Below are 13496 nucleotides of genomic sequence, written 5' to 3' on the forward strand. Positions count from 1 at the left end.
ACTCGAGCAGGCAGAAGTGTTAATAAATAAAATGTTGGTGCAAACCCATCTACAAAAAAACTTTACCATTCCTTCGTTAAAAAAGTTGACAGAAGTGTAAAAGCTTTGTCACATCAAAACTTCGTCAAGAGTGCGTCAAAACCTCTGCTAGTTCCGTTCAATCTTTGCTGACAGTGCGTGCACCTGGTTGTCGAACTTCCCAAGGCCCAAAATGCATCTGCAGATGATCTAAATGGACTATAATTAGGGTTGTTCGTTTTCGGGTAAAACCCGATTTTACCCGATTCTTGCACCCCGAACAAGTTTCAGGAGAATCGGGTTAAACCCGATTTCTCCCCGAATAAACCTCCCTGTAGCGATCTGCACAATCGTGAGTTGCTGCTAACTCGTGTTGATGCTCTTCCCCTTCTCTTCTCACCACTACCTGTCTCCTTTGTCACCCCTTTCTCCTCTCTAATCTTTACATCCCCTACTCCTCCTCCTCCCCCTCCCCTCCCCGCACTGGGTTGTATGCAGGTGAGCCCACATTTGGGCTCAATAATATCCCCAGTGCACTTCCTTTCCTTTTCACCCGAACCACTTTCTCTCTCTTGACGGTCTGCCGTTCTCTCCTGGCGCCCCGCTCACAAACAAACGGGTGCATTTCACCCTGCTGCTTGGAGAGTAGCGCTGCAGTTTTTATCCCGCTTTCTAGACAGGTCGCCGTGAGGGCGTACATGCACCCCCCCCCCCCCCTAAAAAAATGCTTGCAGAAGAAAGTGGGAAACACGTTTGAGGCCGGCCACGCTTCGAGTACATTGTGAACAAATTTAGGGTGAAAGAAAAGCAAAGAAATCTGCCCCTTTGCCCACTGCAGATTAGTCTCGGGTATGTGCACCTGCTTCCAAGAATTTCACGCGGAAGGGACGGGTGACCAGTCGGTGGGGGAGAGATTGAGCGACGAAGACGTTTTGTGTACAGGTTTTTTTACCAGCGTGGGTTCCAACCCGCATTATTATCGCTATTCTTCAGCCAGCCTCCGTCACGGTGACTTAGACGCGCTCGTCGGTCGGCCCTGCTGAGAGCCGTGCGTGGTGTCCTTCCTCCCCCGCGCATCACGCAGCTGGTGATATCTCCTTTCGAATGGCCACAAAAGCAGGGAAAGAAGACTGCCCTGGAGGAAGCAAGGGAGCAGCGGCGCCAACAACCGAACACGCCGCGCATCTCCGGCGACGAGGAGAAAGGCGTCCCTGCTCCGACCCCTCAGGCGATGCAACGCGCGGACGTCACGTGCCCCAATGCAAGCCGCATTCCTTCCCTCTCTCCTGCGACGGCGAGCAACGAAGAAGCCAGCCATACCCTCCCCCAGCGTCCAACCCCGCGCGAACGCCCCTCACTCTCTCGCGTGACACCCTCCTCTCACCGCCAAGCCCCCGCCGCCGCCGAGCCGACGCAGCGGGCAGCCAAGCCCCATACTCCCCCACCCCCTCCCCGGGCCTGATAAGGTGTCGGCACCTCACGCCAGACAGTTTCGGGCCCTTTTCTCTCCTTCTTCCCCCCCCCCTCAAAAACCTCGAAAGAAAGAAGAAAGAAAGAAGCCACTGCACTCAAAATCCTGTTTTGACAGGAGCAGCAAAATTCTGGAAATTGTGGTATTGCTCTTTTTCGAAGAACTTCTAAAAAGGGTCACGTTTTTTAGTGGGTGGGGATAAAGACGAACGAGAAGAGAATGTGAACAAAACGCGATCCAAGGTTGGTCTCTTAGGTTTTCTTTCAGTTTTTCTGTGACGAAGTGAATCAGGCTTCTGATTGGTGCGAACTCTAACCAACGAGACGCATATCGCCATCCTCACTTAGCATTACCAGGCGCGTCTTGTGAGCGCAAAGCCACCGTCGCGGACATAAGGCGGCACCGGAAACTTCAGCGTGGAGATGGGAAGAAAACGAAAGACACTGGATGACTGGTGTAAAGAACATGAAGATCTCCAGATTGCAACGAAAGACAGTGAAGGCACCCGCACGTTAGTGTGCAAATATTGCAACACCGAGATGGTCACCGATCCAGCGAAGAAGCCCTACGACCGAATTCGTGAGCATCTAATGTCATCTCGTCATAAGAAGTTCAAGACGGCTTCCAAGGAAGCTGAGACTGCGGGAATGTCTCAGCAGACGCTTTTTGATATGTCCTGTAGACAGCGTGCGAAAGAAACTGAAGCGGACGGCGTTATCCATGACTTTGTTCGTGCCCTAGCGTACAGCGGAATAAGCATGCACCAGGCGGACGGACCGCTGGGAGACTTCGCACGCAAATACTGCAAGGCCGCGAAGACCATGCCAACAGGACAAAGACTTCGGCTGAAATACCTGAAAGAAGCTTTTGACAAGGACATGGAGAAAATCCGCGATGATATGCGAGATGTGAAAGTGAGCGTCATCGTCGATGAATCCCCAGACATCACTGGTGTGCCTACCATCAACACTCTCCTGTGCTACTATAGCCAGAAAAACGTGAAGAAGCACGTTGTTCTGGTCGACGTCGACAGGGTAAATGCATCGAACAGTTACACGGTGGCCAGCGCAGTTAGCAAGGCGCTCCTGACGGTTGGCAAGACGTGGAAAGACGTTGTGGCAGTAGCCACAGACTCAGCGGAGTACATGCGAAAGATGGTTCGAGAAATCTGTCAGGCTGAAGGGATCCAAATCTTGCTTGTGAAAGATATAGCACACCTTATTCATGTGAGTGTTGACCATGCCATTTCTTTACCATGCATGTCTGATGTTCGATCCGTAGTGATTAAGTTTGGAGCGTTATTTAAGCACGCTAACAAGCTTTACCAAAAGTACACTGAAATTTGTTCTTCTAATGGCCTCTTTGGACCTGACATTAAGAAGCCACCTTCTGTTGTCCCGAATCGATGGCAAAGCTTCTACAAGGCACTTGTGGTAGTCGTAGAAATGTGGAGCTCGTTAACAGAACTTGCTGAAAGCTCGCATGATAGCAGCATAGCGGAAGCTATTCGAGGGATACTTTCTGAAAAAGAAGTTGTTTATGCGAAGGCAATCTTGATGAGAGATGCACTCGGCCCACTTTTGGAAGCCCAGAAAACGCTTGAAAGTGGGAAGCTTTTGATGCCCAGCTTTGATCACCTGGTAAACGTGAAGCTGCAGCAGATTGTCGGGGAGCTTTCGGCGATGATCGGTAAAAGCGATCAGGCCAAAGCTGTTTTGTCTATGTTACCCAAGCGCAGCGCTAATTTAGTAAAAACATGTTCTGAAGAGTTCTGCACGAAACTCGCCACAAAATGGCGCTGCACTCTTGGACGGAACGTCTCAGAAAAAGAGGAAAACCAGCTAACTTTGTGGAAGTTGGGAGCCGTCCTTGATCCGTTTCAGAAGCGTCTGCTGGGGCAGTCATTTGAGGACTACCGACCTCTGTTCATGTCCGTAACCGACAATGTAGATTCCCTTAATGACGAGTTCAACCAGTATTTGCTGGAAGCGAGCCCCACAAACCCAGCTGTCGAACTAATCGAGTATTGGCATGACTCTACTTCTCACTACCCAAGGCTTGCAAAAGCTGCACTGACATTGTTGTGCCTAGCTAATGGTAGCTGTGATGTGGAGAGAACTTTCTCCCAGCTGAGATATGTTCAACGACCGGACAGATCTCGAATGGAGACTGACATGTTGCGCATGCAGATGATAATGTATGTCAACAAGGACGTGTAAAAAATCGATGACCAGATTTTCGAGAATAAAATGTATACTAATTTCTAAGAGTCAATGTTTACTGATTCATTCATTTTCAAACACCACTGATTCATTTTCAAACAAACACAAAATTTCGGGTAGTATACTGTATTTGCTATAATACTCTGGTGTCTGTCCCAATTACCAGCTTGAAACACCAAATTTAACGTGTTATACTTAAAAAGCCCGTGATACGTTTTGATAAGCTCAGTGTAAGTTCTGATAAGTACAACCGTATATTTAACCCGAAAAAACCCGAAGTAAGGAATGGTTTCGCAAAAAAACCGATTTTTCCCCGAATATCAGTTTGAAAAATACCGCCCGATTTTTACCCCCCGAATTTGAAAAAATATAAAACCCGAAAACGAACAACCCTAACTATAATGATATGTGGTTTATGATACAAAGGTTCACTGTTCTGCTTATTCTTCATGATCGTAGAACCGTTCCTTTTTCATGGTTTTCAGGCAGCCGTTTCGCCACAATGGAATAAGCCCAGTTTCACACACACGCTATATAGAGAGGTCTTACCAGAACATTTTGGTTGACCAACCGGTCTTTAGGAAGATGCATTAAATTTTTGAGAGGACACAGTCGGTCCCACTAAGGAAGCTTTCGCTTCAAAATTTTGTAAACAAGTTTAGGGGGTCAGCCCATAGTGAGGTTTGTGTTATACACTGTACACTATCGTCCTTCTTTGGTCCTTTGACCCTTAGAGTTTCATACAAATAACGAGAGGGGAAACTGGCACTAGTGTCAACGCGAACATGGCAGCGGCGCTTACGCTTCAATGGGAATGATGGGTAGTTCTGGAACCGGATTGTGTAGGATCAAAACGGGCCTCTGCCTGTGCAAATTGTGTTTTTTGACAAAAGAGCTCTCATTGCCCGGTTCTCCGTTTACAAATTACATGGCAAACAAGAAAGTTAGTGACGAAAAACCGGTTTTGTATGAAATAAAACGGCACGTTTAAATAAAAGGCGGACGCGGAGTCGAGGAGGTTTGTGGAGCAGGTTTGCCATTTTCTGCCATCTACAGCAGAACGCGGACTTCTTTAAAAACTATTTGTAAAAGTTTCGGTGCTGGTGGTTTGTAATATAGTAAGAAAATTTTTGTGCTCATAAGAAAAAAGAAACCAATTACCTTTGGAGAAGTTATATAGTGACATACATCAAGCTGCGTTTCTATCAGCCGCCGCTGCTGCTGTTCTACGCCGTAGGAGCCGGCGTTCGCACGAAAGGTGTGGCTGTTCCAAGCGATTCGCAACCGTCGTCAGCTTTGACAATACATTGCTCTGCCGAATGAGCCGCGCTGCAACTGCTTATTCGCAGACAACTTTGCCGCACAGAGCACCGTCATTTGTGTTTTCGTGCTCGCTGTGCGGCAATGCATTGATAACCCACCCAATTCGCAACTCTGGTTATAAAACATTCCACTCAGGGCGGCGTCAGGGCACGCGAGGCATGCAGTTCAAGGAGAAACGTATTTTTGATCGCTCCTCCCAACACCCCGCGTAGGCAAATGCGTTCATGTAAATCCAAAACGAAAGCGAAACTGCCTGCAATTTATAGCAAGTTCCACAAGCCATCAAGCGCCAATCCAAATCCAGAACTACCCATCACGCCCATTGAGGCGTACGATCGCAGCGCCAGTTTCCCCTCTAGTTATATTGTAAGAAACTCTATGCTTTGACCTGATCGGTGAGGGTGTCTTGGCTGATGGGGGGGCCTGTGTGCACGTGTGCAGGTTTGGGCCGGTGGACATGAGCCACGACCTGTGGGCCTCGCTCGAGGAGAGCCTGGGGCCCGAGCTGCTGCCCAGCGATGCCGACAGTGACGACAATGACGACTGGGAGGACGTCACAGACACCTCGGAGGCCACCTCACCTGTGCAGGTCAGTGCGAACACTGCCGGCTGGCAGACGGCCGTTTGGGAAGCCTTGGGCAGCTTAAAGGGGCCATGAAGACAAAATACAAGTTTGTTTTATTCGGAATATTTCGTGTTTTATAGTGGCCCAAGCACTTGTCTGGATACAAACGATGCTTTATTCACTGAGAAATTAATCAGTTTAGGTTAAAATTTTGATTTTCCCGCTAAATCATGCGTTTTCGTGGTCTGCAATGACGTCAGAGGAACCAAACGCTCTGCAGCCGATTGGGAAGCCTTGTTTAGCGTTAGTGAACCTAGATGGCGCCACCATACCGCAGCAAGCTGTTTTCTGCCTTTGGTTTGTGTTTGACCGTATTTAAACCTGGCTTGTATTTGTTCAGGGAGAAAATAATCGTTTCGTGAAACATGTGAGACACTGTTGCTTGCATCAATCGGCCAGTGTCGTCTGAGACAACCTCAAAGCGCCGCAGTCCTGTGTATCTAAACCAAGCATAGTGCGAGCACTACCAACAGCAGTTTGCATCGGTACTTCTATGTTTACGTGTGCTTTAATACGTAACTTCCACTGTATGTCCCACCATTCTTATTGCTTTAAAAGGAATGTGCCCTAAATTTAAGCGCATATAGCTTGTTCGGCAAGCTTATAAGCTCTGCCTAATTTGCGTTTGCTTTTACCGGCCTCCGCCAATGGCAGAGCTGGCTGGTATGACATCGTGGGTTCTTGTTCGGGAAATGAACTAGTGGGTCGCATGGCCATTCCCTGTTTTTCCAATTATGTAGCTTATTTGAGTGAAGTTTACGTTAGAAGTGGTGTCAGTATGAGTCTGACAAGGCAATTTTTTTAATGAAGTAAACTTGTGTTTTGTCTTCATGGCCCCTTTAAGGAGGGACGTGGCAAGTAAAATTGTTTTTATTTATGGACAAAATTTACTCAAATTAGGAGAATTAATGTCGTTAACCAACCTAACTAACTAGGGAACTTAAATCAGTTTAAAGAGATCTATATCTAGCCTAATTACCTTCATAAAGTCACCCCAAAACTAATTAACGAATTAGGCAAGAACTCAACAAGATTTTTACGTCAGCGTGATCAGAAAGGTCTATTCCGTGCAAAGAAGCTATTAGAATATAGATTTATCTCCTTTAGGTGTCCAAAAAGAAAGAGAGAAGTTTCACTTTCTTTTCGACATGAAACTATCTCTGATTTTGAAAGGAAGATGGAACTCTTCTTGTTCTTTCTTTATGCCTAGCAAATATAGTGCAGTAATCTAATACCTTCTTTGCACAGAATATACATTTCTGATCACACTGATGCAAAAATCTTGTTGACTTCTTGCGTAATTAGTTAATTATGCTGATTGCAAGTTTCTGGTAATTAGTCTTCTAACTCAAAAAGTATCGATGGTATCGTTAAACTGATTTAAGTTTTGTTGTTAGAATGGTTAGCTACATAAATGCTCCTAATGTGATTCAGTTTGGTTCATAAACAAAATAGTTGTTTTACTTGCCACGTCCCCCTTTAAAGAAACCATAAAGAGAAACTGCGGCTGTATTAAATTTGAAAGAGCTCACTTAGCCCCACTCTAGCCACACAGGATGTCTTGTTTGTCCAAAAAAAAGCAAGGAGTGGCGGAAAACTTTCGGGCTTTACGCTTGATGTAACACTGGCACAAGGGACGCATTAGAGGCCAGAAATAGCTGTAGTTGTAGCTGTATTGAAGTATCTTGGTCATGGTGGGCTACGTTTTAGGAGGCTAACTAACAAAGTCCTTACATGCAAGGTATTGCATTGCTAGTACTGTGAATGCTTTCAATGTTGATTCCCTCCAGACTGTTGGCTTGTTTGGGTGCCAACTTTGCACGACACTTATCTTTCACGGTCTGTTTTGTTTAACTCCGTTATTGGCAGCTGTACTTCCGTGCCTGATTACTTGAACAGTCAGTGAAAAATGATTTCTATGGGGGCAGGTTCTAAAATAGCTAATTCTGTCCACCCCATGAAACACCGGTGCTTTGTATGACTTTGCAAGAAAGCCACGCCTAAGTTCTATCCTATGGACTGCCGTCGAGCTTTTTATTCTGGCATAAAAAGAGGCTGCTGCTGTTCTGAAGGGTTGTCAGGAATGGCCAGTTTGAAATCTCCCCTGACGAAAACAGTTTGGTCTCGAAAGAACCAGTGCGGTTGCCCATTTTGGTGTTAACCAAAACAGACCTCAAAATGCGAGCTTCATAGTAGCGTTGCAACTCCTCATGCTATTCGTAGCTGTTGCGTGCTGCCCTGCAAAGTTGCTTGCACCATTGCGGTGAACCTGTTAATGGTTCGTCCGTCAAAAACCGTCGTCATTGTTCGCACAGACATGAATGTTAAGGTACTAACATTGTTTTTGATCCACTGAGCGAGGATCGGGTGATGTGACGGTGTTCCTCTGTGAGACGAGAGGAGGAGAGGTGTGTAGAAGGTGTCGGTGCAACAGTTAACTGCCTGTTCTAGTTTTCCCTTTGAGCAATTGTGGATCCTCGACCAAGTGACGGTCGACTGTCATGTCCTGACCAGACACCAATGTTGTCTCCCGTCCTGCGTGCAGTGGCGACCGAGCAGCCCACCCCCTCCGCCCAGCAGTAGCCTGCTCTCCTCCGCTGCAGCCCTGGTCACCAATTTCTGGAGGCCCAAGTGAGGCAGCCTCCCAGGGCACGGACAACTTTAGACGCCCTTCACCCCGCCCTCTCTCGAGACTGAAAGGGCGAGGCGACGAGTCGCACAGAGCGCTGTGCCGTCTCGTTTCAACAGCATCCGATTCTGCGCTGTTGAAGAGTTGGATGCACCAGCCGCATGCCATCCTTGGATGCCGGACATGACTGCTATAATTGCGCTCCGCTGTTTACGAGCATTGTTTCTAAGCTTTGCTTCCCCCTAGGCAGTTTGGCTGGCTTGAGCCGTGGATGCCATTTTCTCTGACTGATTTACGGGGCTCATGCGGAGCAGGAAAGGAGAATAATTTTTTTGACAAAATAAGTGGAGTTTGCGTGGTAGGAGACTCTACGTAAAAAAAATTTGTCCGGTGTAGCAGATGCTGATGAAAAATTGTCTCGAATGCTCCCTGTAGGGTTGACAACAGCCAGACAGCTCTGAGATAGTGCTCCCCATGATTGCTGCTGTAATAAAGAGAGAGATGCCGTTCTTTCCTGGTTTCTTCTTATTGTCTTAATAAGACTTGCTGCTGGACTAGTTGGTTCATAGTCGTCGCAGAGGGGGTTAGCGCTTCAAAGAAACAAGACACACGACAGAAAACAGACAGGACGGGTGGGACAGAAAACAGGCAAGAGTGCCTGACTTGTCCATTTTCTGTTGTGTGTCTTGTTTATTTGAAGCGCTAACCTCCTCTGTGATGACTTCTTGTGGGTGGAGCAAGCCAGATATGGCTGAGAGAAAAAAGAAAAAAAGCTACTCTTCGTAGAAGACCCTTCTCCTTGTAGAAGAAGTGACAACTGGGCTTGTTGGTAATGCATATGGAACATCTTGAAGGTAGCGCACTTAAACACGGACACTAGGGAAAGAATTGACAAACCACAGCGCTGACTCACAACTGATTTTTATTAGAACAGACACACACTTAAATACTACAACCCAAACCCATGTGACCAGACATCATACATACGTCACAATCCAGCGTATCATTTCTAAAACATGACAGGCATGAAACAGACTGTGAGGATGAAGGCGCGTGATATATTTTACGTTACAGAGCGATTTAAAAATCCGAACTCACTCTCATGTAAATGAATCGACGGCACACTAAGGCACCACACCCCCTTTTTTCTTATATTATATGCCTCAATATATCTTCAAGATGTCCCTTCTCCTTGTACAGGATGCCAGCACTAGAGGTCGAAATAGTACCCAAAAAAGCAGACTTCGGCCTCATCTTGGTAGCAGTGTGAAAATGAATTAATGTGGGGCCATATTTTATGGGCCAATAACCAAGCATAGACAAAAACATTGATTCCCAATTATATAAAAGCTAGGCAGACAAGGTTTAATGCTTGCATTGTATTTAAATTGGGAACTTTAGTCAGGTAATTTCAAATCTTGCAGTTACAACAGGAGACCTTGGAAGTGTGAGGAAGGTAGGGGGAGGGCTTAGAACAATCAAAGATGATGATTTGTGGATTCTAGAAACCAGTGCATTTCTTTTTTTTCCTGATGTGTGAAACAAAAAGTTTGTTTTTTCCGAGAGGTCAGTTGTGACTTTCTCAACAGAGGCTTGAATCAAGCACCGTTTACCTCTTTATCCACTTCAAACATCTGACACAGTGTAATAATTAAGGTTATTATTTGTTCATGGAAAAGAAACCGCACCCTCTGTGTGGCACTCAAACTGCATTTGCAAGCTCCTTCAAGCATGACGATTTCCATTCTTTCCAAATGATTTCCATTCTTTAACTTTATTCACCATGTTGATTAACATGGTGAATAAAGTTAAAGAATGGAAATCATTTACCTCTCCTTCGAGAAACAGCAAAAGTCTAGTGCTAGTAATGTGTCTGTAACAGGTTACAAGAAAAAAAGAAACAAGGCGAGTTGGGAAATAATTAACGACTAGCTTTGGCAGACAGGTCTTGCATTCTGGAAAAATGCCTCGGTGGTATTGAGCTTCATCTTTGCACTACTTCCGTATTTTTTTTTTGTCGTTTTAGAGGGAGGATTTGCCTAATCATACCAAGACCACGGGGCTGACCGCCTTCTCTATGGCCACAAGATGGACTTGAGTCCCTCCTGACTCCCACATAACAATAGTTTTGTTGCATATAACACATAGCTGGGCCAGTTAACTCTAAGCAAGTGAGGACAGATCAAGACCTGCAGGTGTCATTGCTCAGCCACTAGAATGGCAACAAGTAACGAGACGCGGAGTGACCATTGCTACCATGGATTGGTTTGTCTATTACATTGCAGAAAGACATTTTCTGCGAGTTCACAGTTAGTGCAGAGTGCAATAAAAATGAAGGCAATACACAGCCCTTACAAACGAATTATGCGCACTTCGGGGTACGGTTGAGGGGAAATGCAAACAGCAGCTGCTTAACGGCATGCCAGACTGACACATCGTTGACACCCGTGGCAATGGCCGTATCGACTGCAAAGCAAGGCCACACACCTGGGAGGTGATACTTGGAACGGAACAGCACGCTCGTTGTTGGTGCCTCCCTGGCGGGCTCCCAGTTGCGTGTCTCCAGCACACCTGTGGTGTAAACCGCGCTTTCTGCTTTGAGCAGCCAAAGTCGAGAAGCCTACAGTGAAGATGTCTTTTAAGGGCAGAGCACTGTAGGGGCTCGCCTTGTCGTCGTAGCTCGCTGTAACGCTCGATGTCAAGCGACTGCCGGAATCAGGCGACGCAGCGAGATAACGGACCCAGGTAGAGCCCGGCATACCCGTCGTAGGGCGTCCCGCAGAGGCTTCGAAAACAAAGCGGTTTAAATAGTCGTACCTGTTTGAAACTCGGGAACCGCTAGCGCTTGTCATACAACTCTGCATTGTTTAACGCAAAGAAAACTATAGGTACGTTTGAGGCAAAATATACGTAATTAACCGGCAGCACCCGCGTTCATTTAGTTCGGAACGCTCGTTGGGTTAGTTTTTACGATAGTAAGCGAAAAAAAGTCGTGGTGCAACATGGGCACGTGTAGGAGGAAAAGCAGGCACGGAAAGAACGGAAATCCCACTGGCGCTCTTTCAGGCAAGGGGCGTGCGAGCACTGCAGAAGCGGGAAATTTGAATTGCATTGGGTGGTAGCAGTGAGCGGATAACGGCGCTACAGCCCATTATGGGGAATCACTGCTCTGCACTTCCAACAGGTTCCACGTTGAGTGGGACAGCTTTAATTTTTGTACGATAACTTAAGTAATCTTCTGGCCAAATTTGCGGCCTGCGAACGTTACACGAAGCAACAACGCAAAAAAATTCAGTGCCGTTCCACTCTGCAAAGAACGAGGACAGGTGAAGCTAGGTGCCGTCGAAGAAGGGCAGAAAACAAAACACGTTTAATTGTAATTTGCGATTCAGCATATTTTCCTTCTAACATGCCAAATTAAACTTAGAAGGATTAGAGTTTTATTCTAGTGGACAAAAATGGCCCTGTTCTCCTCCCACATCGTAACGCACCAGCTCAAACGCTCGACCACTGAGGACAGTAGTTGGGTTGCATTGGGCCGTGAGGCGTTTATGTTTAGATCCACCAGCTGAACGGGCATGTCATCGGTGAATGCATGGAGCCTGGGTGTGCGTGTACCCTCACCACTTCCACCCCCTCCTCCTGTACGCGCGTAACCGGCAACTGGTGATGTGTGCGTGCTTAGTGCGAGAGATACTGGGCAAAACTTTGCTCCTGAAGCCCTTCAAGGTGCTCGTGTCTGGACGAGAAACACAGGCCGAAACGTCGCCGTAGGAGACCTTCAAGAAGGTAACACAGAACCAGTGTGTCGAACCGAGAAAAATAGCGGTTCGGCTACAATTCGGGTTCGAGTGAAATAATTTCATTTTGGTTCAGTTCCGGTTCCACTAAATTACACACCAAATTAATTCGCAAGCCAGAACTGGTTCGCGAACTGGTTCAGAATGATTAATTATAGCCAAGTGTGAAAAGAAATTAAGTTTGTAGGTCAAAGGGACCATGCAAGACCAAAAAAATTTACAAATTTGGTCCATACAAAGGATGGCTTTGTCTCAATAGCAACGATGTCGATCTTAATGGCAACTTTAAGCAATTATGCTATACAATTGGCAAAATAAATGAAATTGTTCTGCTATTTTCCCAGCCCTTGTGACGTCACGGAAACTTATTTATGTGATCGCAGCCGCCGATTAAAGCCACAGCTAAAAATCAGGTTTGTGAGATTTAGTGGGGCCTCCAGTCTTGTTTTGCCGTAACTCTTGATTGTTAACATGAAATGAAATGCCTTGCAAACGTGCTTCCCCAAATTACGTCGCTGCTGACATTAGTTAGAGCCAAACTTTTCAGTGTTTTTCAATATTTATTATCGTTGTTGGTGAATGCTATGCCCTGTGGGGCCGGTATAGCATACGGTACATTACCAAAGTAGGTTGCATTACCATTACCATTACTATTTCAAATAAAACAAGGTCACGGTTTATGCAGGCCGACCATGAACTTAGGTGACACTTCGGCACGAAGCTTCCTTTCACGCCCAGGAAAAGCAAATTCTACCTGCGTTTTTGTACCAGTAACACTCTACAAGAAATGGTGCAAAAATTGTGACAGTTGTCTACTAATGCATAAACATCCTTTCCAGCCACTACTTTATCCAACGAGCTTCTATAGAGTCGACTTTACCTCTATACAGAAGTCAACTGGCGGAACACACTTTGCCTAGAGTAACATAAGCGGCTTTATATCACAGTATACGAAAGCATCATGTACTCCTCTCCATCCCCAAGAATTTTAAAATGCAACAAGCGGGCACTTTTAAAGGGGCCCTGAAAGGCGTTTTGAGCACAATAAATTGACTAGCGCAATCGTTAGATTGGGTCGTCAACATCATCTGCGCCAAGTATTACTCTTTTACGCGCAGCGGAAAGCTCACACTTTTGTTGCAAAGTTTGTCGTTTTTTTCTCACCCTTTCCTTCGTGTTTTTGGACGCCGCCATCTTCACATGTCTATATCATCGATTCCCAGATGTTCGTCATGAGCTAGACATCCTGCTATTGGGCGGCTTTTTCACGCACTTTCGGCAAAGAGATGAGTCGTCTGCTCAGCGTCGGCTCGCCGGCTGATCTGCCAGCGGAGTGCCGGAGTGCTTGGGCATTTTACGACAAACGAAACAAGTGTAAAACAAACGCTTAACAGTTTGCATTGAATGC

General features: G+C 46.3%; 1 protein-coding gene across 1 annotated transcript in view; it reads left to right on the top strand.

Annotated features, from left to right (window-relative positions):
* Positions 1 to 8792, top strand: part of LOC144166316 (beclin 1-associated autophagy-related key regulator-like) — a 49535-nt gene extending 40743 nt beyond the window's left edge. The window contains exons 10-11 of the mRNA XM_077695842.1: positions 5476 to 5623; positions 8205 to 8792. Coding sequence (XP_077551968.1) covers positions 5476 to 5623; positions 8205 to 8294 — 238 coding nt within the window. The 3' untranslated portion in view covers positions 8295 to 8792. The remainder of the gene's footprint in view (positions 1 to 5475; positions 5624 to 8204) is intronic.
* Positions 8793 to 13496: the final 4704 nt, after the last annotated feature.

The sequence above is a fragment of the Haemaphysalis longicornis genome, unplaced genomic scaffold, assembly GCF_048455015.1.
Source record: "Haemaphysalis longicornis isolate Haplotype H1 unplaced genomic scaffold, Haemaphysalis longicornis Haplotype H1 scaffold_168, whole genome shotgun sequence".
Taxonomy (NCBI): Eukaryota; Metazoa; Arthropoda; class Arachnida; order Ixodida; family Ixodidae; genus Haemaphysalis; species Haemaphysalis longicornis.